The sequence below is a fragment of the Musa acuminata genome, chromosome BXJ3-10 (assembly GCF_036884655.1).
Source record: "Musa acuminata AAA Group cultivar baxijiao chromosome BXJ3-10, Cavendish_Baxijiao_AAA, whole genome shotgun sequence".
Classification (NCBI taxonomy): Eukaryota; Viridiplantae; Streptophyta; class Magnoliopsida; order Zingiberales; family Musaceae; genus Musa; species Musa acuminata.
The window spans coordinates 25336128-25362422 of NC_088358.1; the positions used below are offsets into that span (position 1 = coordinate 25336128).

General features: G+C 40.7%; 5 protein-coding genes across 12 annotated transcripts; 4 read left to right on the plus strand and 1 right to left on the minus strand.

The window, feature by feature from the left end:
- The first annotated feature begins 2179 nt into the window (after positions 1 to 2179).
- LOC135650644 (UPF0014 membrane protein STAR2-like) lies at positions 2180 to 3586 on the plus strand. The gene is made up of 3 exons (XM_065170138.1): positions 2180 to 2567; positions 2824 to 3069; positions 3142 to 3586. The coding sequence occupies exons 1-3, from the start codon at positions 2313 to 2315 to the stop codon at positions 3454 to 3456; spliced, it is 816 nt and encodes a 271-aa protein (XP_065026210.1). The 5' UTR covers positions 2180 to 2312; the 3' UTR covers positions 3457 to 3586.
- A 355-nt stretch (positions 3587 to 3941) lies between these two features.
- Positions 3942 to 8350, minus strand: LOC135650643 (protein NETWORKED 2D-like). Its single transcript, XM_065170137.1, has 2 exons — positions 7975 to 8350; positions 3942 to 6965 (listed from the first exon to the last, which is right to left on the minus strand). Exons 1-2 carry the CDS (start codon positions 8066 to 8068, stop codon positions 4264 to 4266), a joined length of 2796 nt encoding a protein of 931 aa, XP_065026209.1. The 5' UTR covers positions 8069 to 8350; the 3' UTR covers positions 3942 to 4263.
- Positions 8351 to 8623: 273 nt separating this feature from the next.
- On the plus strand, positions 8624 to 15154 carry LOC104000931 (serine/arginine-rich splicing factor RS2Z32). 3 transcript variants are annotated; one of them, XM_065171682.1, is made up of 7 exons: positions 8624 to 8756; positions 11749 to 11862; positions 12554 to 12593; positions 12742 to 12837; positions 12989 to 13185; positions 13277 to 13357; positions 14300 to 15154. In XM_065171682.1, exons 1-7 carry the CDS (start codon positions 8665 to 8667, stop codon positions 14883 to 14885), a joined length of 1206 nt encoding a protein of 401 aa, XP_065027754.1. In that variant the 5' UTR covers positions 8624 to 8664; the 3' UTR covers positions 14886 to 15154. The 3 variants fall into 3 exon arrangements, with proteins under 3 accessions (XP_065027754.1, XP_065027755.1, XP_065027756.1); XM_065171683.1 differs by having other exon boundaries at positions 8686 to 8756; positions 11682 to 11862; XM_065171684.1 differs by lacking the exon at positions 8624 to 8756 and having other exon boundaries at positions 11730 to 11862; positions 12313 to 12593.
- Positions 15155 to 15767: 613 nt separating this feature from the next.
- LOC104000929 (uncharacterized) lies at positions 15768 to 24365 on the plus strand. 6 transcript variants are annotated; one of them, XM_065169780.1, is made up of 4 exons: positions 15768 to 17742; positions 18099 to 18207; positions 18291 to 20749; positions 20838 to 24365. In XM_065169780.1, the coding sequence occupies exons 2-4, from the start codon at positions 18184 to 18186 to the stop codon at positions 22093 to 22095; spliced, it is 3741 nt and encodes a 1246-aa protein (XP_065025852.1). In that variant the 5' UTR covers positions 15768 to 17742; positions 18099 to 18183; the 3' UTR covers positions 22096 to 24365. The 6 variants fall into 6 exon arrangements, with proteins under 6 accessions (XP_065025852.1, XP_018675113.2, XP_018675114.2 ...); XM_018819568.2 differs by having other exon boundaries at positions 15768 to 16009; positions 16198 to 18207; XM_018819569.2 differs by having other exon boundaries at positions 15768 to 16009; positions 16313 to 18207.
- Positions 23748 to 24233, plus strand: LOC104000996 (uncharacterized). The gene has a single exon (XM_009423162.3). It carries the CDS (start codon positions 23748 to 23750, stop codon positions 24231 to 24233), a length of 486 nt encoding a protein of 161 aa, XP_009421437.2.
- Positions 24366 to 26295: the final 1930 nt, after the last annotated feature.

Below are 26295 nucleotides of genomic sequence, written 5' to 3' on the forward strand. Positions count from 1 at the left end.
ATTTATAATTTTTTTATAGGTTGTTCATTAAATCGAGCTACGGTGAGCAAAGCAATAAGAGAATGTTGCTGTAAATATGACCATCCGAATTGATATGTCCATCACCATCTACACCAAATATTGTAACGAGGGATTGAAAAAGTACTTATTGCTTATGCTCTTCGTAGCGATAATATATCTCACCCCTTCGTAAGCTACCAAGTTGTGAGAGTAGAAAAAAAAGAGATGCTAAATTGCTATATAGATGAGATAACACAAAAACTAACTCTCAATTATCGATTGTCATATTAGCATAAATTATTTGAAGAATATTTTTTAGTATGTATACATGTTATTCTCTCGGGTCATTAGGTATTAGAGTGGTTATATTGGGGATCCTCATCTGACATTGGACTTGATGTAGGTTAAACCCTCACATCTGACGTTGGGAGCATATCATATGGATCAAGAGGCTCCTGTTGCAAGTCAAATCCGAACTGGGTTAGACTGATCCAATGTTTCACATCAATAATTAATTTTCTCTTATATTAAGCATACAAGGTTCCAAGTAAAGAACAAGAAGGAAAAGGGTCAATATTCTAATATAGACAAACATCATTTTAGTATCCTCAACCATATATATCATAGAGAAAGTGGTCAATTAGCAAAATTAAATCTTATGAAAAATTTATTATACACAAATCAATCTATAATATATATATATATATATATATATATATATATATATATATATTCATAAGATTTAATTTTTAATAATGTCGCCATCGACCTCTTTCTTATGATATACATGATCGAAGACAACAACATGATGTCTATATTGGAATATCGACTCTTTTCTTTTTTTTTGTTCTTTAATTGGGAGCATGAATGCTTGATAGAAGGAAAGATTGATGATTAATGTAGAATATTCAATTTGATTTAGAGTTCAAGTCATTATTAGATTTATTATCCTGTTCATCAAATATAAATACTTTTCCATCAGAGTCAATTATTATTTTTCTTAAAATTATATGAGAAATTAAGTAATGAGCAAAAACACAAAAACTTAGTGTTTGGTCTCTCTATGTGAAGTAAGTGCAAAGTGCAAAATTGTATAGAGAAATTGGGCAAAATTATATTTGTTCACATATTTATTTTCTTGTATAAATCATATGATCACTAAATTATATTATAATAAATAATAAATTAGTAAGATATTGCTCATTTAACAGCCACATTATTTTTCTTCCTTTTTGATTCATCAAAAATCCGAAATCGACCCCCTAAAGCATGGGAATAAATTTTGAATATGTAAATCTCATAGAATGAATACTGTCCTAATTTATTCGGTTTGAATGTCTTTTTTTTTTATCCTTTGTTTTTGTTCTTCTTTTCATCTAAATTGATAAGAAAGATTCTTATTCAATAACCTAAGATCGTATTAGTGCATACACAAAAGAACATGAATATGAAATCTCATCCTCGTATTTATATGAACTGATCAAAATATTTAATCTAAAATTTAATCATTATTATTACTCCTACGAATACGAATATGAATATGATCGTGAAGTATTTCGAATAAAAAACTATCGATTTCTAAATCGGAATCGAATTGAGTCCCTTTTGGTTTCAAACTATTTAGAATAAGAACTGCTCTTAAACCATCAATTCCGATTCAGCACTTGAGCTACCAAATAAAGGGGAAGAAAAACTAAATAAAAAGGAAGAAGACTTTGAGCTACCAAGAAATGGCCAACGCATCACCCTTCGTTTGCTTGGGGACACACCGTACTACGAACCTTACGATCCCCACCCACTTTTTATTATGGTATCGAAGGAGACACATATTATTTTATCTTGACATATATGCACCTGTGTCCATCCCACAATTACATTTTGTACATTTGCCCCTTTTCCCTTCCAATGGGTGTCTATGAAAAATATGTAATGGCAATAATCAAGAACAAAATTAAATTAAAATAAAATAAAAGATAGAAAAGTATGTCTAAAATCAAATAATAACAGTGAGAAATTAGTGGTTCATTTCATATCAATGTTTAGTAATAGGGTAAATTTACGGGGGCGTATATGTAATTTCGCAATCGGGCGGGGGGTGAATGTGACAATTAAACGAGTAGACTCGGGCAGCGGTACGTATGCAATTTATCCTAAATAATTGGGGCGCCCGCAGTCAACGACGCGACGGGATCACCCCGTCCCTTGGGAACGCCCTCTCCCACATACCACCTCTCTGTCCCGCTGCTTTATTCCCTCCCCCGCAGAAGAACCCTCTCCATCTTCTTCTTCTTCTTCTTCTTCTTTTCTGGCGGATGATGGTGGGGATGGATCCGTATGACGCGTCGTTCTGGATGGACTTCCTGCGGGGGATGCTGAAGCCGGTGGCGGCGCTGGCGGTGGTGCTCATGGCGGTGGCCCTCTCCTTCACCCAGAAGCTCAAGCTCGAGGGCGAGATAGTCTACGCCATCGCCCGCGCCTTCCTCCAGCTCTCGATCATCGGCTTCGTCCTCCAGTTCATCTTCACCCAGAAGAACGCCGTCTGGATCATCCTGGCCTACTTGTTCATGGTACCATCCCGTTATCCTATCGGAACAAATCGAAGCTTTTGGTGGTCTAAATCCGTCACATTTCTTATTCTTTGTGGGAGATCGTTCTAAATTCCCAATTGACAAGCTCAAAAATCGGATTTTTAGACTGCTTAGGTTCGAAAGATACAATTTTTAGAGTGAAGTGGGAGCCAAATGAACCGAACAGCAATTCCGAACCTCCACAGACTTGCTTTGAGGCCATCCTACTGCCGAACTGATCGATATGCATTTACAGGTATCTGTTGCTGGCTATACAGCAGGTCAGCGTGCCAAGCATGTGCCTCGAGGAAAGTACATAGCTGGAATCTCCATTTTGGCTGGCACAGCAGTGACGATGCTCCTGCTTGTTGTGCTCAACGTCTTCCCCTTCACTCCACGATACATCATTCCTGTGGCCGGCATGATGGTTGGTAACGCCATGACCGTAACCGGGGTCACCATGAAAAAGCTACGAGAAGATGTTAAAGTGCAGAAGAACCTGGTCGGCCTCTCGTCCCTGATTGCTCTTTGTTGTTCTCTTGATCTCGTTGTCATCACTTCTCCTCTTTTGCAGGTGGAGACAGCGCTGGCTCTCGGTGCAACTCCTCGCCAAGCAACGTATCAGCAGGTCAAGAGGTCTCTGGTGATTGCGTTGTCCCCTGTCATAGACAACGCCAAGACAGTGGGACTCATCTCTCTCCCAGGTGCCATGACTGGCCTCATCATGGGCGGCGCGTCACCATTGGAGGCGATCCAGCTTCAGATTGTTGTCATGAACATGCTTATTGGGGCGTCCACGGTCAGCAGCATCTCGTCGACCTACTTGTGTTGGCCTGCTTTCTTCACGAAAGCTTACCAGCTGGAATACAAGGTCTTTGCCACTGATTAAGTATGAACTCTGTTTTCTTTTCACCGTGGAAAAGTATTTGTTGTCCCTGTTGTACTTGATGTTGATGCAATTAGATGAATGTAGAATGCTGAATTTTTGCTTTGCAAGGTGCTGTGTTCTTGGGTTTCAAGCTTCTGGCCGACTGATTTGACATCTTGGGCTTGGTTTCTGATGAATGAATTGGTTTCTATTTTATTCTGTCTTTGCTTTACTTTAGATTTTCTTCAACTTTTTGGTATTTTCCAGCTTGATATTCTATTGTCGAGATTGTGAATCTATTTCTGTACTCGAATTTAAGTAGATTTGATTGATGCATTCAGCTAAATGAAGAATTTTTGTGGATTTCAGCAGGTAATTTTACTCTGTTTATGATCTATTATATGCACTTCTAATCACCCTTTTGACAGAAAGATGGCATGTCTTTTGATTCTTCCAACTTTTCTGCATGTCTGTAACTATTTTCATGGTTGTCTATCTTACTGGGAGTGAATCTTACATGTCGACTGACCTTTGAATCTTACATTTCGACTGACCTCCAATCATTGATCACAAATCACAATCTTTAAGATAATCTTTAACATTTTCTTCCATTAGAAGAACTCGTTCTGAGACAGTATTGGCTATCAGACATTTAAATGAATTAGATAAAACCTAAATAACCATATATCACCACCATAGTTGATCTAGTAAACTGTCTGACAGAGATCATGCAGATCTCAAGATAAATCGAAAATTTTCTTACAGAAGGTTAGAGCATAAGCTCCTTAAATGTTAATACAACTACAAAGAAAGATTCCTTTCATCGGTTTAACGAAACCCAGCCCTCAGATCACTGTAATGTCGCTGAAATGCTGGATTCATGCATGCAAATATTGATTGCTTTTTAAGTTTTGTACCAAAAAGGAAGGACCTCAGTGGTATTCTGGCCTTACTTGAGAAGTGCTTCAAGGGTTGAGTATGGCTGCTTCTGGATCCAGACCATTCAGGATGCACATGAAGTTTGGCTAATTCTCTCTCAACTTCAGCTTGAAGACGCTTTGCATGATCTACTCCGACCTGCAGCTCATTGGCGACTTTGTTGTTCTCCTGTTGCATGTTGAGAACCTCTCCCTGAAACTTTGCAGCCTGGTAGGGAGTAAATTGGAGATCTTCACATTGTGTTCCTGCCTTTACAGCCCCAGCGATCTCCTCCTGTATGTCGCAAAGCGATGAGAATCTGCTTTGCAGTTCACCTCTTAACAATGTGCTTCCTTCCAGCCATACTTGAAGTTCACTCTTCAATGCTCTGAGCTGTGCAACAGTAGATGCAGACTCTGGTTGCGGAACCTGATCACTGTTGCTTCCTTCTTGGCTTATACTACTAGCCTTCATCTTCTCAACACTGATTTGTAGGTCTTCAAATTTGGTTTGGAGTTCTTGTATGTGATGCAATGATGCACTGAACCCTAGCCAGAACTGTAAGTTATCCTCAAGTAGTTCGTCTATATCTCTTCTGAACCTTTCTTCAATGGGTGAAGTGCCTTTTGGTTCACCAATTTGCTGCAAATTGCTGTCTTCTGCAAGGGGACTTCCTGTGTCTGCAACACCACCTCTTGTAACCTGAGAACACTCAGGGTTTGGTTCCTCTAGGATGAATGTGGGGAAGCAGGACATGCTTTCAGGTTTATGGTGACCGTTCCGACAATCTTCGATTCCAAATGGGGCATCTACCTTCCCATCTGAACTAGTCTTTGAAGAACCCAGCTGTAGTTTTAGTAAGCGAATCTCCTCATCTTTCACAGAATTGGCATTCTTCAATTCCCTTACCAGTGTCGTCATCTCACGAAGACAATCTTCAGTTTCCTTCTCCGCTTTGGAGAGCTTTTTCTTTGTTTCTTTGTAGCTTCGGAGGATTGACGTGTACTCAGCTAACAAAATATTTTCTCTACCTTCTAAAGTGTTCAGAAGTAATTGTTGCAAGTCGAGAGAATCCTCTTTCTCTCCAAGTTGAGTTTCTTGGTTAGTACCTGTGTGAATGCTAACATGTGCTTGCGATGACTCTTGTACCACGGACTCGGTTCCCTTGTTTAGGTCCTCGGTGTTTGTGGAATTGCTACTGATGTCAGGGCCTGCAGCCAACTGCGAGTGATCATCATTGATAGAATGAACATGAATCTCATCGACTATTTCATGGATTTCAGTTACTTCTTTAACTTCACATTCTGTCATTTCATTGCAATAGGAGGAAATGTCATCCTCCATGGATCCACTGGCAGCATGAGCATCATTTTGGTGTGAAGGGACCTGCAGCTTTTCAGAAATATCCCTGAAGCTATTGTAGGTTTCACGAAAATTCTGAAGTAGAATAATTTCTTCTTCTTGGATATTTTTCTGAAGAGGCTCTACTCTATTTAGCTCTGCTTCAGCTTGCTTCAACTTGTTTGTCAATTCATTAGAGTCATCAATCAGAATCATCTTCTCCTCTTCCAAGCTCTGCAGATACTTCTCAAGCTCATTGTTTTCTGAACTCAGTCTACTAATCTGCGCAGTTTGTGTTGACATTGTGAGTTCCAAACTGGTTATTCTGTTAACAAGCTCATCAATTTTTTCTGCAATTTCCTCTACAGAAATATCAGGATTCTTTTCAAGATATTCTTTAACCTTCTCACACAGTGACTGCAACTCTATCCGATCGGTTAAATCGCAAGTCTCCTTCTCCACATTTACTGTGATGGAGTTTCTCTCTGGATTTTCATCAGAATCCTCTGTAAGAGTCTGAAATCGACCTAACCTGCCATTAAAATCCTTCAACTTCTTTTTAGCAGCCTTAATTCTTTCCGACTCTAACTTCGCTTGCTCAATTGATTTGTTTTGCTGTTCATGCAAACTGACTATTGCGTCCTCGGAGGATTTGAGGGCTGTTGCTGTCATCAAGGCCCGGGCTTCGTTATCTTCGATAACTGCACTGGTGCTGAACTCATCTTGCAAGCAGCAAACCTCCTCTTGCATCTCAGTTATCTTCTTCTCAATCTCCCAATATTTTGCTATTCCACCCTCATAGGAGCTTTTGATGAACTCTTTCTCAGTCTGCAGAACCAGGATTGCATTCTGAAGCTTACTTATCTCTTCTTGTGCCTTGTCCTTGTTCAATGGAGTATCACTCCTTTGCTGCATTTTCTTTAGGGATGATTGGCTTTCTCTTTTTTTGTTCATTAAGCCATCTACTGTTGGCTTATGAACTTTTCTGGGATCAATGGGAGTGATTGCTTTCGGAAAATTCTCATCCTCTTCCTCTAGCATGGCATACTGGACTTGATCGGGAAAAGCAGTTGCTATGGTGTGGTTGGCCTTGTGCAACTCTCCTGAAATGTGGTCATATCTTTCAGCCAGTGCTCTGTATGCCCTGTAGGCTTCTTCAACAAAGCTTACCAACTCTGGTCTCCTTTTGAAGTACATCTCTGCCCTCCTAGCGAAGGAATCAGCATCTTCTTCAATTAACTTAAGCATGGTTTTTACTCTCTCATCCATCTCTGCATTTAAAGTATCAAATATGTAATATCAGAAAGATCAATCATGGCTTGTGAGTTCCACAGCCGAATACACTTTCATAACATGCCTCTTGTAATCATCACTATAGCCGGATTTGTAAAGAAATATCTATTATCCACAAGTATCATCTAGTTACAATGTTCATTAGATACTAGCATACAATGTTCAGAAATAAAGGTCAAAAGATCAGAATATCCCATATAAATTTCAATCAGGAAGAAACATTATGATCTTTTTATAGAAATCCTGAACACCAGTGTGATCAATCATTTCACAACCTCCTTTTTTTATTTCAGCAGTTAAATAAGGGTGAAATATTACTTCATTGACTTGATATATTAGGACTTTTTCTTCACCATTAAGACAGTAGAACAACAACTCTCCTTTAGATCTTCAATTTGTTCGTTTGAGCCATAAAACTTATATACAATCTTAGGTACATCCTACAGAAAAGCCCTCCTTTATAATGGAAACCAGAGGACAAACTCAAAAGAAAACCATCAATTTCGATATGACCGGAAAAAAAAAAGTTGCCTTTTTTTGTCATGGATCTGAAGCTAGCAAAACATCTACGAGCAACATCATACTCTGAGGATAGTTACAGAGTTCTCCATGGCTGATGTGAAACTAATGGTACATCTGGAATTTATTTGAATCTGAAGATAGAGGATCTCAACTTGTTCTACAGATAGCCCTTTCATTTAGCGTTGTCTCAGAAACTTACTCATCAGCTTGACTCATCACTGTTCAGAAATTTAGATGACATCTCTAACGATTCTTGTCCATTGCAAACTGTTGACAACTAACACTATACGATCAACCAGTGCTTCACAATTGCTAAGCTCTGTGTTCGAGACATCAATTAGATTCTTTGCGATGTTTCATCAAACAACTTGCATTCACTCTCTTTTAGGAAATCAACCTACAACAGAAGATTACTCAACCATGCATGACAAAAGACGGATGTTTTAGTCGAAGAGGAGACAAGACCTTGGAGGTTGTTGTCGAGCCATTTCGACTGCTTCGTCCGGATGTGGCTCGCCCACCACCACGAGTACGCATTGCTCGCAGCTCTCCGCAACATCTTCAGCTCCCTGGCTCTCCACCTCTCTCTTCTTTCTCTCCCGCCTCCTGTTAAATCGGGATGTTGTTGATGGCAATGGATCAAAGGACGTGCATGAACAAGGGACAGACTCAAGGGAAGAAGACGAGGGTGTGTGTTCGGAGAAAAAGAGGGGCTGTGGGAGGATTAGAGAAGCCATCATTCCACATAGCCGCGCTGGCTTTTGGAGATGGAAAAGAAATGGGATCGGAGGAGATCGTTGAGGTGCAACGCACGTCGGGAGCAGTATCGAGATTTCCCTGCATGCGGCGCACGTAGAGTTTTGGTGCACGCAAACTGCTTTCTTGGAATATTCTATGGGTATGTTGAAGTGGCCGGCCCATGATTTCATGTGGGCCGTCGGCCGAGCCGTAACAGTTGACATATTTGATCTATTTGTTATTCCGGCCCGGTTTATTCGGTCCGTTAGACCCAAAAAGACCACAATTATTGTGCTAGCTTCGCAGCTAATCCCGCCCTTTCACGGCGTCATCCGTCCCTCGATCGAACGGTAGACACATCGCCACCGCTGAAAACGAACGGCGGAGGACGATGGGCATCTACATCTATATATACACATGTATACCCCCAAAAATGTTAGAAGAGGAGCCCTAAGCGTGGTTTCGATTTCGCAGTGTTTGGGTTCTCGAGCCGCTCTCCGACTTCGAAGGTAACAACTTCTCCCTCTTCCGCCCCTGTCTTATTTGCTTCTGTTGTTCCGTGGTAAATCTGTCTCTTGAAGCCTTTAAGATGTTTCTCTTCTACATGATTGCGATTCTTGCAATCTTGATCGGTGTAAGTCTTGGTTTTTTCTTGCCCTAAAAAGGGCGAGAAGGAGAGAAGACTGATTTTTTTAGTGTTTTTTTCTTCGATCCGAAGGTAATTTCTTCTCTCTCTTGCGCCCCCGATCTTATTTTCTTCTGTTGTTCCGTGGTAAATCTCTCTATTCTATCCTCTTAGTCGAGGATATAGATTTTTCTCTTTAATTCGACCGCGATTCTTGGAATCTGATCGTTGTAAGTCTTGGTTTTTCTTGCCCTAAAAATGGCGAGAGCACGTGGATAGTTTGGTAGTTTGGTTTCTCCGATCCGAAGGCAACATCTTTTCTCTCTGGCGCCCCCGATTTTGTCTTCTGTTGTTTCGTGGTAGAATTCTCTCTTGGTATCCTCTCGTTGGAGGATATATATGTTTCTCTTCCAATCGAACGGTGTTCCCGGAATCTTGATCGGGACAAGTCTTGGTTTTTCATACCCTAAAAAGTGCGGAAAGACAGATGGTTGGTTTTGTAGTTTCATTGCTCCGATCTGAAGGTAAAAGCCTCTCTCTCTCTCTCTCTCTCTCTCTCTTGCGCTCCTGAACTTATTTTCTTCTGTTGTTCCAAGGTAAATCTCTCTATTGGTATCCTCTTAGTTTAAGATTTAGATGTTTCCCTTTTAGTCGATCGTGATTCTTGGAATCTTGATAAGTCTTGGTTTTTTGTTACCTTAAGAAGAGCGAGAACGACATAATGGTTGGTTTTGTAGTCTCATTTTTCTGACCCGAAGGTAACGGTCTCTCTCTCTTGCCTTCCCGAGCTTATTTTCTTCTATTGTTCCTGGTAAATCTCTCTATTCGTAATCCTTAGTCGTGGATGTAGATGTTTCTCTTACTCGATCGTGATTCTTGCAATCTTGATCGTAAGTCTTGGTTTTACTTTCCCTAAAATCGGCGAGATGGTTTGTTTTTAGTTTCTTTATTTGTTGTAGATTACATTAGTTTGATTGTAGAATTGCTTTATGTCATATCTAAAAAGGCTATAAAGAAAGGTGATTGATTGTTGAAGGCATAAAGGTGTATCTTTTAGCCGATCCCTGAACTTTATCCTTATCTTGAGGGAATCTTGATTGGTGTAAGTCTTGTTTCTTGATTGAGGTAACGGGAGGAGCGGAACTGTTGAATTTCTAGACTATTCCTTTTTGTCAAAGATTCACCCATGTGGATTTGATAGGTTGTGATGCGCGCCTCATATTTGAGCAGAGCGAGGAAAAATGGTTGGTTCTTTTGGATTATTTTTTGAGGGTTGAAGTTTAGATCATGCTAAAATGGTGAGAAATGAAGATGGTTGGTTTTGTTGATGTGCCTGCTGAATACTTAGTAACTCTCATAAAAGATTCTCGTAGATGGAGTCATGGAAGCTAGTATCCCTTTAATTTCTTCATCACTTGGTTAATTTTGATAACTGTATTACTCAAAATAACAATTATATTACCTGTGGCATGGGTGGACTTGAGCCTTAAGGTACCATGAAGCATTTGGATTTCGTAAATAAAAATCTTTCAGATAATGTTTAGTGGTTATTTGAAACTATTCCTATAGGGAAGATGCTGAGTGGTCATACTTGAGCAGCTATTGAACTTGTTTTCAACACTTCTGAGGTAAATAATTGTTATTTTGAGTAATACAGTTGTCAAAATTGACCAAGTGACAAAGAAATTAAAGGGATACTAGCTTCCATGACTCCATCTACGAGAATCTTTTATGAGAGTTACTAAGTATTCAGCAGGCATCCCTTTAATTTCTTCATCACTTGGTCAATTTTATTAACTGTATTACTCGAAATAACAATTATACTTGAGCAGCTATTGAACTTGTTTTCAACACTTCTTAGGTCAATAAAGCTAGCATCCCTTTAATTTCTTCATCACTTGGTCAATTTTGTCAACTGTATTACTCGAAATAGCAATTATATTACCTGTGGCATGGGTGGACTTGGGTCTTAAGGTACCATGAAGCATTTGGTTTTTGTAAATAAAAATCTTTCAGATAATGTTGAGAAGTTATTTGAAACTATTCCTATAAGGAAGATACTGAGTCGTCATACTTGAGCAGGTAGAGTACTTGTTTTCAACGCTTCTTAGGTCAATAAAGCTTGAAAAAATGATTAGATAAGAAGCTTCTGAGTGACTAGTCTCTCACATAAGGTCATGTATGTATATCACTGGTTTGTGTAGCATAACATGTGACAAGCTTGCAGCTTAGGATTGACTTTAAGCGTTGATGATTTAAGGAAAACTCTAGATATTGTTGAAACAATCATATCTTGGCAATGGTTAGTTGTAAATCCTCATTCTTTGATGATATGTTTCAGTGCATTATTTTATCCATATAAAATAATGTAATTAGATTATGAACGAAGGTCGTATAAAAGGTGAATGTAAGTGGTTGAATTTGGGTCTGTCGTTGTAAAAAAAAGGTAATGTCAAACAAATGGAGACATTTTTAAAACTATATCCTAATGTTTTGTCAGAAATGTTATATGATACCAATCATGGGGCGATGATCATAATTGTGGTTTTGCATTTTCTGGAACATGTTGGTGTGAGGTAAATATGATACTGTATCATAGTGTTCTGCACTAGCATGTGTTTATTCATGTGTTAACACAAAACCATGACGATACTGGTGGTAGGATGCTCTACCAACTATTATTTTCATTTACTTGTGATTTGTGATCATATATTGTTTACATATTTTTGCTGAGATTTTCTGCTTTGCGTTCTTTATATTTGTCTTTTGGTCTTATGAGATGACATGTTGGTCATTTTACTTGTGGCAGTACAAAGATGCCTCGCTATGTCTTTTGGTCTTATGAGATGACATGTTGGCCATTTTACTTGTGGCAGTACAAAGATGCCTCGCTATGATGACCGCCATGGTAACACACGTTTGTACGTTGGTCGAATATCATATCGAACCCGTTCCCGTGATCTTGAAGACCTTTTCAGCAGATATGGAAGGTAATATATCCAAGATGAAAATTTTAATTGACCATAAAAGGATAATTATTATTTGTGATGTGGTAAAGCACATAGGAGGTGACTAGTATTCAGATGTTCTACTTGTCATGGGCTTAATATATATTCACTCTTTTGTTTCCCTGTGTTTAAAAATGCCTGAAAGCTGATGCCTTTACAATTATCATGGCTTTTGGCATCATAAAACATCTTGCATCTACCAAAAATACGCACGGTCCAAACTTTCATTCTGTCATGAAACTATTTGAATTCTGTTCTTTGTTGGTTCTGGATTTCTTTTTGTTTGCAGCTTAGAATGTTTCAGATTGGTTAGTGGGTGGCTTGTTAAGGTGTGGTGAGCTAGGCAGCCTAAATTCTTATTCTAGTGTCTTTTTTAAAACACTGAACCGACCCAGCCTCATGTGTGTTTTAACTTGAATGATCTTGTTGAAGGTTTTTGGGTTTTTTGCCCGACTTGGAGGTCTTTGGTGGGAGGGGTGCCCTTGGTGGATTTGATGGCTATCCTTCCAAGTATATAGGAGACTTTGGCGATTCTTTCTCTAGTGCCATAGCGTGTTTTTCTGGAAATCACATTACCGAGTGGTGTTTAGTTCATCTTCTGAGGGCTGAAGTAACATACCATTTGGTATTTAAGTCCTGATGGCCTTACTCTTTCTGGCAACCATTTATGCAGAGTACGAAATGTGGATATGAAGCGTGACTTCGCCTTTGTTGTATGTACAACTCAACTACCCTTCTTAAAGTTTTAACTACTTTAGTTGTGTTGATGGTCTCATGAAGTATTTTATGTTTGTTAGTCATTCCTAACTAGATTGTTCAAATGAGTCCACCTTGTATTTGTCCTTGCTTGTCATATTGCAGGAATTCAGTGATCCTCGAGATGCTGATGATGCTAGACACAGTCTAGATGGAAGAGAGTTTGATGGAAGTCGTATTATAGTGGAATTTGCAAGGGGGGTAAGAAGTAAATGATTTATGAACTGTAATCTATATGTTTAGTATGCTTGGTCTTCAGTGTCTTGGGTAATATTGTCATCATAACATTTTCTTGAACTTCCACTTCAGTTCATGCTAATGTAAACTCTAAAACCTTCAATTATTGATGCAGGGTCCTCGTGGACCTGGAGGTTCTCGTGACCATGCAGGAAGAGGACCTCCTCCTGGTTCTGGCCGCTGCTTCAATTGTGGAATTGATGGGCACTGGGCTCGTGACTGCAAAGCAGGAGACTGGAAAAACAGGTGTTATCGCTGTGGAGAGGGAGGTCATGTAGAAAGAAATTGCCAGAATAGTCCTAGAAATCTGAGGTCATGGAGTGTATTTCATTATCATCATGATCGAGATATCTTGCATGCTTTCATCTGGTTCGCAAATAATTGACACTTGTTAGCATTTCAGACGTGGGCGAAGTTATTCACGATCACCTTCTCGCCGAGGTAGGAGCAGGAGTCGAAGCTATAGCAGAAGCCGCAGTTACAGGTAAACGATATGGATTGTAGGTTAATCAAATTGGTGTTCTACCTAAAATTTAAAGAACTATAATAGACTGTTGCATTTATTTATATGGAAGCTTCTGTGTTTTCACATTTATTTTGAAATCACATGACCCAAGTATAGTGATTAAGATGCAATTTTTTTACCTTGTTGCTATTGAAATAGACATTGAGGTGCTTTCTTTACGCCTATTGATTGTATTATGTGTATTACCACTTCCATAGTTGTCCTGATTTCTTGGTAGATAGTTCACTTGCTTAATTTGGATTTGTTTTTTAGTGTCTACTTACCTATATAATTATATTACTATTCAATGGATCAATTATTTTTTTTGTTTTCTTTTTCTTTTGGGGGGCAGCATATCATAGCATGAATATATAATTTTATATATTTTTGTGGGAGGTGCTTTGTATTTTTTTGGAGCTTATCTCATGGTGCTTTGTGAGCTTAATTTATATTTCCTCTAAGCAACACTAGAGCAACATATGAAAAGAATATATTAACTAGTCTTCTACATGTCACGATATTGTATCAGTGCAAAAACTCAACATCAGTTCATTCAGATCAGTGGGATTGGAGCTAGCTAAGACTCATAAATTTTTATTGTAACTAGCTAAGACCATTACTATTGTAACTTGTGACAATTACAATTACTATTGTATCTTTTTGGTGGTTTGTGTTGATTATTTTCTACAACAAGTTCTCGTATCCTAATTCACCTTGATTAAAAGTTTGCTCCTTGTTACATTTGTTATGTTGCTTATGTGCCATAGTATTAGTGTGTACCTTTTTGGTGGTTTGTGTTGATTATTTTCTACAATAAGTTCTCATATGCTAGTTCAACTTGATTAGAAGTTTCTCCTTATTACATTTGTTTTGTTGCTTATGTGCCATAGTATTTATGAGAATTAAACCTTGTATTTTCAGCCGTTCGAGATCTCCTGGCAGAGATGGACGAGGTGTAGACCGTGAGAATGGTTGGAGATCAAGGAGTCCGCAATACAGCAGGAGCCCGAGGAAGAGTCCACCTTTAAAGGAGAGGAAACACAGCCCCTCTCCTGATGTTAGCAGGAGCCCAAAGGGCAGGATGAGCCCTCCACTAAAAGAGGAAGCCGAGCGCAATGGGTCTGACTATGATCAGAGCCCTCGGAGGGGAAACAGCAGGAGTCACAGCAGGAGTCCCATGAGCCAAGAGAGGGAGAGTCCTCGGAGCAGGAGGTACAGAAGCCCTCCACCAAAGGAGGAAGCTGAGGTCAATATTGCCGACTATGATCAAAGCCCGCGGCGAGGAAACAGCAGGAGTCCTATGAACCAAGAGAGGGAGAGTCCTGGGAGGGGAAACAGCAGGAGTCACAGTAGGAGTCCTATGAGCCAAGAGAGGGAGAGAGAGAGTCCTCGGAGCAGGAGGTATGAGAGCCCGGCTGCTAATGGGGGAAGCCCTAGCCCCAGGGACTCCGCCGGTGACAACAAACGTTATGCTTCACCCAGGGGCAGCGAGTCTCCTCCAAGCTGACTTGGGTTTCTAGTGGTTCCGTGGAACCCTGGTTTTTTATTACCATTGCTGCTGATCCCACTGAAACTTAGTTACAATTGTGGGTTGTTTAATATCGTCTGAGACTTGGGAGATGCTTATTTATTATGAGGTTGCTTAGTTTGTGATATCCACAGGGGACCAAAACTTTTCTTGTTAAAAGGAGACCTGGAACTTGTTGCCGCAGTTCCTTTTACCAGGTTGCTTAATCGATCCTCTAGCAGGTAATGATGGTTTCTGCCGTTCATTTATTCCTTGTTTTAATTCCTTGCCCACGAATTCATTCAAAGATGCACTGATGGATATATCTTTTAAAGATAATGTTCTGTGCATCCTGTTGGGTTATGTATAGACTCGGGGGATGCTTAAACAATTTCAATCAGCTTAAATCCTGTTCGCCTAATTCGATTGAGTTTAGGTGTTCAGTCACACCTTGAACCAATTTGATCGAGTAAAATAATTACGTCAGAACACTCAGATTCCAACCTTCCACGAAATAATCGTGTGCTCTGTGTTGTTTGTACAGTGACCGAGTTACTGTAGTACCACACTATTCTTTTTATCCGAAAATATAAGAAACACGTCGCTCTCAGCTTTACCGCCAATTTCAACGCATTACAAGGAAAAGAAATCTGGGAAGTTTCCCGCTGCTTTCCGTCGTCGAGATGAGATGGACACCTATCCCTTCCCCGGGGCCCACCACGCAGCTTGTCACCCCGGAGACGACTTGGGGGCCCGGAATCCGGGGACGGGTGTCGTAACATGGACGTTTGCCAGCGCGTCTACCGAACCTTATGCCGGTAAACCACGTTATTCTTCACCCCACCATGTGCAGGGAATAACGATCCTCTTCCCCTTCCCTTGCTTGCCTTGCGATCACCGTCGCCAATCGCATGGAAGGTAACTCCGGGGGTACGTAATTTTAAAGGTGATAAAGATCCGTGTTGGACTGGACACCACGGTCTTTAAAACGAAGGGGAAACCCACGAAAGGGCATGCTCCATTCGCGGAAACCCTCGAGGCGCGATCATCTATTTCGTTCCTCGCTTCGTCGTTGCGGCGGCCGGTTTTTCTCTCCTTCTCTGGGTGGAGTGTCATCGAGTCAGGTAACGCCGATTATGTCCTTCTTCGCTTTAGTCGATCCTTTTGTTCTTCTTTCTCCTTTTCTTTCTGGATTTTGTGGTTTATTTTTTGAGAAAGAGTATCTGGTTTCATGAAATATGTGGATACGGATTGGATGACCGAATGAATCGATCTCTCTCACCCTGAACCCACTCCGGGTCTTCATTGTCAGTGTTTATTTCGGAAAGTTGGAGTCTTTGAGATTGGGGCGTGGAAGGTGGGCGCCTGATGTCTCATCCGCGGTCCTGGATCTGGGATTGTTGACGTTGTGAAGTCATATCCTGCAGATGGTGTTGGTGGTGATTTTCACTGACCAATCGAAGACCGATATTTGCGGAGTGCTTGTAGACACATGGTGATAGTTTTGCCGATTGGTTTGACTGATTTATCCTTGAAATCTGGTTGCTTGACAAAATCAAGAGATCAGCTTGTGGCGTTTTGTCGACTAGAAGGAAGAAAAAGGAGGGGCCTTTGTGGTGGCTGCGGCTGCTCTTTATCTGAATGGAAAATTCTTTTTTTCTAAGTGGCCAACAGAAGGAAGCTTTGTTTTTTTATCCGTGATAATTGTGTTGTCGATCGATTACGAAGCTGGAAATATGACTAAAGATTGTGGTTTTGAATTTAAGAAAAGGCATCAGTCGTTAATCCTCTCTGGTAGTACTGCATCTGACTAGGGTGGAGGAGTTGGTGGGCGAAAAGCTTCATGGAGCTCTGCTATATGGTCTGAATGTTTAAGTAACGAAATAGATTTGGGGAATTTTTTAATTACGAGAAATATTTTGGTTTTATAACCTTAAAGCGCCCTGGTACATCTCAGTTTTTTTGTGCTTCTGATACTACTTTGTTAATGACTTGTGTTTTCATTTAGTGTGTCTCCATGTTCGCGGCTTTGTTGGAGTTATATAACGGCGTTCTCTCTGAGATCTTTGGTGGCAAAGGCACAATTATTTTTGTAAATGCAACAGAAAATCTTGGACACCTTAATTACATTATTGGTCAATACAGGACCTTGATCTTTTGTTTTCTACTGGTTGTTTATCATTTCTGAGATTGCAGGTATTTAGAAGTTTCAGTTAAGAACTATGCAGGAAATTTGAGAATTTATAGTTGGATTTATGTTTTATAGCCCATGGTTACTAAATTGTTCATCAGATTAAGCAAATGTCAGCTGTTGCGTGCTATTTTGACAACACAACAACAACTCATGCCCTTGTTAGATGTGAGTGCAGACAGACAACACGGGGAACCATTGATTGGTCTAGTTCATATTCTAGAGAATTGGAAACATTTCCTTCTTTACTTTTGGAAGGTTTGCATGAGAAAACATACGGTATACTGTCCCTTTGTTAGATGAGAGTGCAGACAGACAACACAGGGAACCATTGATTGGTTCAGTTCATATTCTAGAGAATTGGAAACATTTCCTTGTTTACTTTTGGAAGGTTTGCATGAAAAAACATACGTTATACTGTCAACTTTGTGTGGATGATGAAGTAACTGGTACATTTACAGGTTACTCGGTGAGAAAGCATGTAAAATTTTGTGTTGTAAATGCATATTTCATCTTGTGCAGTTAAATGGTTTAAGAGAATAAAAACAGGGCTGCTGAATGGCAAGGATTATGGAGATATGCCATCTTCAGTTGAGTGGCCTTGATACTAGCAGGCATCTTTTCTCAGAAATGTAATTGGGGAATTCAAGTCATGATAACCCTTTGGTAAATCTATGTTGATACTCGAACTCATTTAAACTTTCAAGTCAAATAAATCTCCGTAACACATATGAACTGTGAAAATGAATTTGGCCTTATCTTCTAGCTGATTATTGGTGGTTAACGCAAAAGAAAAATAAGGTTAATTATATCCTTTGGCTATCTCATATTTACTTGTTCTGTTGATTGCATGGTCCTTGAATCAAGAGAATTGTTCTAGACTTCCTAGGTCAGGGCTATGGAAGTTTTTTGCCAGATTTCACCTTTCTTAGAAATTTTAATACTTAAATTAGGTTGTTTCTGCTTCATAATTTGTTTAATTGTTTTATTCTTTCCTTACAACCATATTGCTATTATGTCAGGCAGTGAATCTCAGGTGCTTCATTTCCTTTTTTCACTGCATCAAAGAGAACGGTAGGATATTCTGTCCAGGCAAAACTTGAAGATATGCCAGAATCAGACAATAATAAGGTTTTCTTATGATGCATTGAGTATAAGCTGTGTAGAGAGATGATGTTTCTTGAGAATTAACCTTTTGATATTTCTGTTGGCAGTTTGGACATGATCTTACATCTCGCAATTCTAGCAACTCTATGTCAGGTGTGCCTATCAAGAAAAGGCTATTTTGTTTGACTCAACATTCATCTCCTATTCCTCAAGAACCAGATGTACCTGGACAAGATTGTGGGCCCATGTGCCTTGAACCAGAATCTACTACTACGGATAATTTAACTCATCCAACTTTTTCCATACTGCCTGAGCCACCTGCATATAAGGAGGATATTGAAATGAAATCTTCAAGTGTTAAATATGCATACCTACCAAATTCTCTATGGCAATTGACATCATCTTTAGATGCGAAAAATAATACACACAACTTGGTTAAACAAGTGAGAGCTGAAACATGTTCGTCAGATCTTCCCCTGGCTCCTCAGAAAACATTTAGTGAAACAAATGCAAAGGTTTGTGCTGCTAACAGTGTGACTAGGTTAAATTTGGATTTGAATATTCCGGTCGATGTGTGGGATGCTACTGTGAATGGGTCTGTTATTGAATGTAATATGCACAAAGTTTTGAATGACAGTGATAAGTGTCAAGAAAAGCTTGAGGCATGCACTAAACAGACAATTCCTCTGAGAATTAATGGGACTGATGTAATGCTGGCAAAGTCTGTTTCTGGGAGATGTCATTACGATCAGAGGTTATCCAATTTAGGGATGCCTGCTGAAAAGCATAAGAGTGCAGATCTTGGATTAGATTTGCAGCTTAAACCCCCCGGCAGACCAGAATTATGCATTAATTGGAGTGCTGTTGCTCCTGATCTAAGCTTGTCTTTGAGAGGAAATGTATCAAATTCATCTAAGAATATAAAGCCAGAACCATATATAGGCAAAAGTGATAAGGACTCTATAAATTGTCATCTGGGTAAACCAAAGATTGTAGGTTTAGGACATGTAAAACCTGAACCAAGTAACCAAAATTATCAGGATGAAACTGCCAAAAAGACTTTTGCCAGTGACCAGAAACAAGAAGCCAGGAGTTTAGTAAAAATGGAGCCACCTAAAGATCAATCTAGAGAGTTCTACAATAGACCTGCCGTTGGAATGCTCAACACAGAGTCGGACAACAATAAACCAACACAGCATATGGAAGTCTCAGGTACAGTTGAAGCCATAGATTTAAATTCTGTCATTGTTCCTGTTGAAAAGGTTTGTGAAGTTGATGGCTCGGTGATGATTGTTAATACAAACATAAACACAGATCAAAGAACTTGTGTGGCCTCAGCTTCTGTTGTAAGTTCATCTTATGTTGAATCTTGTAAAGTTGAGGAGACACTTAATAGCACTTGTAATCTTGAACACGCGGAAGGAAGTGCTACAAAGGGAGCAGATCTAAATGCAGATTCTGTCGTTTTGGGTGTTAAGGAGAACCTGGTGGGCTATGTAAATTCTGAAGATTTTTGCTTGCCTTCTGATCCATATCATGAATCTGCCGGACCTGTGGCTTTGGATGGTATGTCTGAGGGTAGTGCAGAATTGGATTGCTCAGATGGTGAGTATTACATATCATCAAAATCGGTTGCAGAAGGTAAACTTCATTTGGATTCCGCAGGAGAGACTTTAGTAGGTGAGAAAAAGCAGGAAAGCATGGATGTATCTTCTGAGATTCAAGAAAATTCTGCTGACAGTCAATCCCCAAATGATAGTCCTCATTTTCATAGAGATGAAGTTCTTACACATGGAGCTGACACTGGTGATTTTAAAAACAGGAATATTCTCCTTCATGGGGCAATTGAGTCTTCCTGCGATGAAGGAGAGAAAGCAGATAAAGACAGGGATCTTGTCCCTTATGGCGCGATCGAGTCTTCCAGTGTGGAACGAGAGAAAGCAGATAGTAAGATTGCTGCCAGCTCAACTGCCCCAGAGGATGTTACTTTCAAGATGCCATCGACTTTGGTGGTCAGTAATGAAACACAGTTACAAATTTCGGATGCAAGGACTAGTCGTAGTGATGAAACTTCTGATGGCAATTTGTGCAATGATAAAAATGATACAGGCTCTAGTTTAACAACTGATTTGCTCGAGTCATCAGGTGGGAGGGTGCCAACAGTTTCAAGTGGGACAAGACCTACAAAACCATCGGAAAAAGCAAATAGGAAGGTAAAAGGCTCACTCATAAAGTCAAGGTCTGCTGGATCATCCAGCTCAGAAGTTGTGAAAACTAGCAAGGACGATATAAGTAGCCAACAGGTTAAAGCTAAAGAGGCTGATGTACCTGTTAGTAATCCGTTGTCATCAGAGCTGGAGTTAGATACCAATGGTCTTGCTGATCAGCATGTTGATAATATGGGTAAATCTAATCAGATTAGGAAGGTAAGTTCATTAGTTACCAACAAGTCATCCTTTGAAAAGATGAAATTGAGTTCCTCTAGGCTAGTTATTTCACAAACTGACAGGTTAGGGTTGATCGATAAATCACACAGATGGGAGAGGTCACACTCCCAAGGTCGCAGGTGATGGTCCTCTCTAGTCTCTCTTTTCTGGATTTATTTTACGTTGCAATTTGCAGGTCATGTTTATGTTTCTCTTCTTGGATTTCAGGGGTGAGAGGTGCAATGATAGGTTTCTGAAATACAGAAGCAATGATCAAGATCAGCCGACTCGAAAACGTAGTTATGGTTTGGTGAACACCAGAAGGGATGGCAACCAAATGAGTGTTTATGGTCGAGATTCTGACCCTCGATATGCACCAAAAGTTAACGATTCAAAAGGTTACAGATTTTTTAGGCCTTGTAGCGACCAAGAGGGTCCCTTGAGAATTGTGGCGGATGCTTCTGTTGGAAGTACTGGTAAGAGCATCAGAAGATTCATAGATGATGAGCAACCACATAGGACTCGTTTTCCATATAGGAGGCATTCTCCTGGGGCCTGTGATAGAGGTGTTCAAATTTCTGGCCGCCCCTCAAGGGAAGTCAGTCCCAGCAGGTCCGCTGGGAGACATGTTCCAGACATTCCCATCAGTTGCTTGCCAAATGAAATGATAGACCCCTTTTTATATGCAGACCCATGTGTGAAATATGAGCAAGCTGAGAATCATTCCATGTGGAGAGAAAGAAGCCTTTCACCTACTCAGAGGAGGGGTACTCCCATACATTTTCCCCGAATGCGCTCTCCTTATCAGTTTTCTCCACCTCGAAGGTCACCTGACTTGGGTTACGGGGGACATCCGGAATTGATGCAACACAGGTCGCCACCAGTTGTCAAAATTGACCAGATGCGGTCACCTCCACGACGCCTTTGTTTACCAGAATATGCGATGGTCAGAAATGATTTGCCTCACTCTTGCCTGCCTAATGACATGAGAGAAATGCAAGAACTGGATTTGCCAAGGCCTGGTAGGGGCTCTCAAAGGAACATCAGGAGGTTTGATTTGAGTGATCAACAAGAAGTTACAGAGGATTACTTTGGATCTTTGCACTTTGCCCAGCCTCTTCCACTTGCACATGCAGAAGATGAGCTTCTGGCTAGAAGGAAGTTTGATGACAATTGTTCTTATCAACGGTCTTATGAAGATCACCACCCCGTAGGTGGTGATAGGGAGGAGCCTTTTCTCTATCCTGGTGACTGTAGTCCTGCTAGATGTAGTCCTGGTAGACCTGTGAGGTTTTACCCCAAAAGAGAAGGCTTCTCCAATAGAGTCAGCCTAAGGAGCCCTGTGATGCGAATGAAAAATCAACTGGGAAGCACCACAAACAGATCAAGAAGTATGGCTGAACAAGAAGATTATAGAAACCGAAGCCGACCAGCATGGCGTGACGATAGTTTTAACGACATTCGGCTAAAGAGGAGAAGAGTCTAACAGTGAGATGTGTCATTTTTGGTGACTAGGCTGCCTGCTGGTCATTTAATAACAAATCCTGCTGTACAGTTCTGGAACCACACTGACTTGTATAGTTCTTGCTGACAAGATTTACTTGGACTTGAAGAAGCACAAAAGGCGGGCCTTGACAAATCTTCCTTGTATAGTTCTACCACATGGACTAAAAGGTTATGTCAGTCGTTGAGATTGAGAGCTAGGGGTCTGTGTCAGCCATCTCTTCTGGCTCAAGCAACACTGCCACTCTTCTTGCTATATTCGATAAATCTATGAAGTGAAGGTTGCCATTTTTATCTAATTTATCACAGAACTGATTCACACATACATCCCGATATCTGCTATGGTGATGAGCAATGCCCTGCTTTGTCGATGACGTCTTGAATCTGGAGGATGAGAACAATGCAGGTATCTTGTATACTGCACATTGCATAAATGAACCTGACCATGGCAGTTTCCTTCCACATCTGCTGCTGTTTTTGTATTGCTTGCTTATCACCTTGGACGGTGGGTTTACGACTGGAAGAAAAGAAAATCGAATTCCTTCTTAGTTGAATGGATTGTTGGTTGGCATTGTCTGCCTGGAATTATAAGCAATTTCTTCATGCAGTGATTGCTTGCTCATCACCTTGGCCGGTGGGTTTACGACTGGAAGAAAAGGAAATCGAATTCCTTGGTAGTTGAATGGATTGTTGGTTGGCATTGTCTGCCTGGAATTATAAGCAATTTCTTCATGCAGTGATGGCTCGGAGGATATAAAATGGAAAGTAGTAATCATCCAAACAAGTTGAGCTTGGTTGGTCTCCTAATAAACTTGAATTGAGCAAGTGAATAGACGACATGCCTTTAAATTACGAATTACGTTGTTAGACTGGCAGTAACAGCCCTTCAAGGCGCGCCGAACACATTGCACTCTCCTGCAACTTTCTTTGCTGTGTATTATGCTTGATGAGAAAGGACAGCAGCAGAAATGATAGTAACGATGTGGTGGCGTATACTCTAATCGTGGAAGCTCTTCTACGGCAGAACGACGAAGCAGCAGTGTCACCACTGGTCGAGCACGATGACTTGCGAACTGTTATATATCGATCATTTTCCCTCATTAAATATACACGAAAAGGAGAAATAAAGGAAGCTTCATCCAACTTATCGAGAAAGAAATAACACAATGAAAGACGATTCGTTGCTGACAGTGGCCGGCAAATTCTCCCCCTTCTTACTCCTTGCGGACCGTGTGGAAGTGCTCTGGCGAGAGGTGGGAGTAGCTCATGCACTAATAACAATAAGTGGCTTGCAGCCGTTTCCATCTCCCAAATCCAATGTCTCAGTTTTCTCCGACAGATGACTGTAGCAAAGCCAACAGAGTGAGGTGTCGATGAGCCAGCAATTGGAAGTCCGTGGCATGCTTGCCATGGTGCTTACTCTAGTGATGAGTACACGAATTCGTGGCATGTGAATCTTTCCACCCTTAATTCCCCCAGAGGAATACACAGACTGTGTCACAGTCACACGTAAGAAACACACTGAGAAAGGCAAACGTTCACGTGATGAATGCTTCCTCCTTATCTACCTCTCGTTGGTTCTTGTTTGGTTCTCCATCGTAAGGAGCCTTCCACTCCAGAGGAGAGGAGGGAGCCATGAGCTTCGGGAGCAAGTCTTCTGTGAGCTGCGCAGACGCTCGTTGGCCGGTTAGACCAAGCTACAAGTGGCCGGAGTCCGACGCCGAGTTCGTGAAGTCGATGGCAGGAAGAAGGGGTGAAAGAGGCAGCCATCGCGATGGGAGGAAGAAGTGGAGTCCGAGTCCGATGGTGGTGGATAGCTATTCCTGCCGGCAGATGTACCTGAGGAGCTACACCTTCTCCAAGGAGGAGACTGTCACGGAGAAGGCACGGCAGTGCCTCGGGAAAGTCAAGGAGCGAGCTGCTCTTCTGTTCCCTTTTCTCCAGCAGAATTCTGAGAGCGGCAATGAAATGAACGGACGTAACAGCAGGAGGAAGAAGAAGAAGAAGAAGGGTTGCGGAACAGACAGGGAGCTGAGAGAGATCTCCTACTCGGCACTGTTCTCCATTTTCTACCGACTCCTCTTGTGCACCGCTGGCGTCGAAGTTGCTGACCGAAGATAAACCAACGTGTTAATTTTGCTGGATCTCTCTCCATACAAGTACAAATTTGTTCTATGTATTCTCAGAAGTTGGTGTTTTGTATCTGTGTATCGTACTAAAATATCAGAATTAAGAGTCGCAATATTACTTTTATACTCTGCAGCTTTTGAAGAACTCGATAAGAACTCCTTGCAGAAGTTGTCATTACACATCCTATTTCAAGTTGTTCCAAGGATGAAATATTATACATTCAATTTGTATCATCCTTTATAAGTGCTGTCCGTGTAAGCCTCTGAGATAAACATACAGACTCTCTCTCTCTCTCTCTAAAACACATCACACCAATTCTGCTTATTTAGTGAGAAGCATGCATGAACATCTCTTTTTGTGTGGCGGCCAACAAAAGTTGTGGAAGATCTCATGGACTGTCTTGTGTGCAGCTTAGAAGAGGCTGCTCGCATAGTGCCCACTGGGGAGAACGTTCTTGTTGATGTGCCTCACATGGTCACAAAGTGTTTGATCCTACATCTGTCCTTATTTGATTCTCGGCAACAAAGTCTTGTTAAGCTTTCTTCTCATGGTTAGAATACGTTTGTGAAACTCGAGCTTTCCCCTTAAAATGTAACCCGATCGGTTGGTATCTCACAGTTGGATTGTTTTATATGTAATTAATACTGGTTTCATTACTTAGATTTGTGGGGGGAGATACTGATGATTAAGTTTCGAGTTCCAAAGATGATTCCTGTTGTCCATCAATCATCTCACTCTCGCTATTCAGATGGAAAGGATCGAAAAGTCCAAGTTCAAGAATAGTATGTTGCATATGTTGGCCTTCTCCTATTGCCCAGCCTTTCTTTCCTTCAGTCAACATCAGTACATTTTCCACATCTTTGCAACTCTGGACAGACATCAAAGTAATGACACCACTCGTGGATTCCACAGCAACCATTGTGGAACACCCATGGTGGCTACAGGAAGAACAAAAGCAGAGCCATGCGACTGCTGATGTTTCTTCTACTGTAATGTCAACTTTCTGTGATCCTGAATCGCAGCAAAACTAATGGTTATGGTTTGCTGAGGACGCGTGGATTGGTTGGAGCAGATGATGGCACGGTTGAGAGGAGCAGCCACTGCCACAGGGGTTCCATTTTCAAGGACCAACCAAGTGAGCAGAGACCAAAGTAGAGCTATCAGATTTTGCTATGAAAAAATATATATATAGGTTGGAAGAGATGATGCATAGACCCAAAATATATGTTCATATATATCAGCTAAGCATGTCAGTTTCTGCAAACCCATTACAAGAGAAGATTAAAGATCATACAACATCTTCATGTCCCAGCTATTAATTACAAGGAAATGTCAAACTAGCTTAGCTGAAGTAGCTGATGACTTCAAAGAGACATTTAACAGATCGTTTATGTCATCCCACACAACAGGTTCTTCCGATTGAGACTGCCTGCCAGATGAGTATTAACACAAAAATGTCATGCACTGCTAAAAAACGGAGAAGAAAGAATGGTGCAACATACTGATACGTATCTGAACTTTGGAAGACCAGCATAAACTTTGGTTACAGTCGAAAACAAGGAAGAAAGAACAGTAGCACACACTGATATGTAACTGAGACATAACAAGGCTTTGCAACATTTGCTTGTTTCTTCCTTCCCCTCCTCATGTAGAGTGTCAAGAAAACCGCAACCATAACTTTTGGTCTCCCTGTCTTTTGAAATTTCAGATACTCATATGTATCTGTTGCATGTTTCATACTGATATGTATCATCAAATATTAGATAATTTGAGTAAACTCTTCGTATGTAACATCATGTTTCAGGTTTCAATTAAAGGAGGCCGAATCTAACAAGGAATCGTTTGAAGGAATCTTTGTTTCCTATACCAACAACTACAAATAATTTGGCACTTCATCAAACTGTAACGCCACTTTGAATCGAACCTAATCCAACCCTAAAGCGAACATTAAGATTCGGGTAGATAATATATGATCATATGGGATAAGAAATCAGCGGACGAAACGATTGGAACGACTTACGCCGGCGTCGAGATGACGAGTGCACAACAACGC

Bases quoted from the DNA above. Each gene is read 5' to 3' on its own strand.
- LOC135650644 (XM_065170138.1), top strand. From the start codon at position 2,313: ATGATGGTGGGGATGGATCCGTATGACGCGTCGTTCTGGATGGACTTC. The intron at 2,568-2,823 runs GTACCATCCCGT...ATGCATTTACAG, and splicing joins TCCTGGCCTACTTGTTCATG to GTATCTGTTGCTGGCTATAC. The intron at 3,070-3,141 runs GTCGGCCTCTCG...CCTCTTTTGCAG, and splicing joins TTAAAGTGCAGAAGAACCTG to GTGGAGACAGCGCTGGCTCT.
- LOC135650643 (XM_065170137.1), bottom strand. From the start codon at position 8,068: ATGTTGCGGAGAGCTGCGAGCAATGCGTACTCGTGGTGGTGGGCGAGC. The intron at 6,966-7,974 runs GTCTTGTCTCCT...CTTTAAATGCAG, and splicing joins GCTCGACAACAACCTCCAAG to AGATGGATGAGAGAGTAAAA.
- LOC104000931 (XM_065171682.1), top strand. From the start codon at position 8,665: ATGTATACCCCCAAAAATGTTAGAAGAGGAGCCCTAAGCGTGGTTTCG. The intron at 12,594-12,741 runs GTATGTACAACT...GTCATATTGCAG, and splicing joins AGCGTGACTTCGCCTTTGTT to GAATTCAGTGATCCTCGAGA. The intron at 13,358-14,299 runs GTAAACGATATG...TTGTATTTTCAG, and splicing joins AGCAGAAGCCGCAGTTACAG to CCGTTCGAGATCTCCTGGCA.
- LOC104000929 (XM_065169780.1), top strand. From the start codon at position 18,184: ATGCCAGAATCAGACAATAATAAG. The intron at 18,208-18,290 runs GTTTTCTTATGA...TTCTGTTGGCAG, and splicing joins CAGAATCAGACAATAATAAG to TTTGGACATGATCTTACATC. The intron at 20,750-20,837 runs GTGATGGTCCTC...CTTGGATTTCAG, and splicing joins TCACACTCCCAAGGTCGCAG to GGGTGAGAGGTGCAATGATA.
- LOC104000996 (XM_009423162.3), top strand. From the start codon at position 23,748: ATGAGCTTCGGGAGCAAGTCTTCTGTGAGCTGCGCAGACGCTCGTTGG.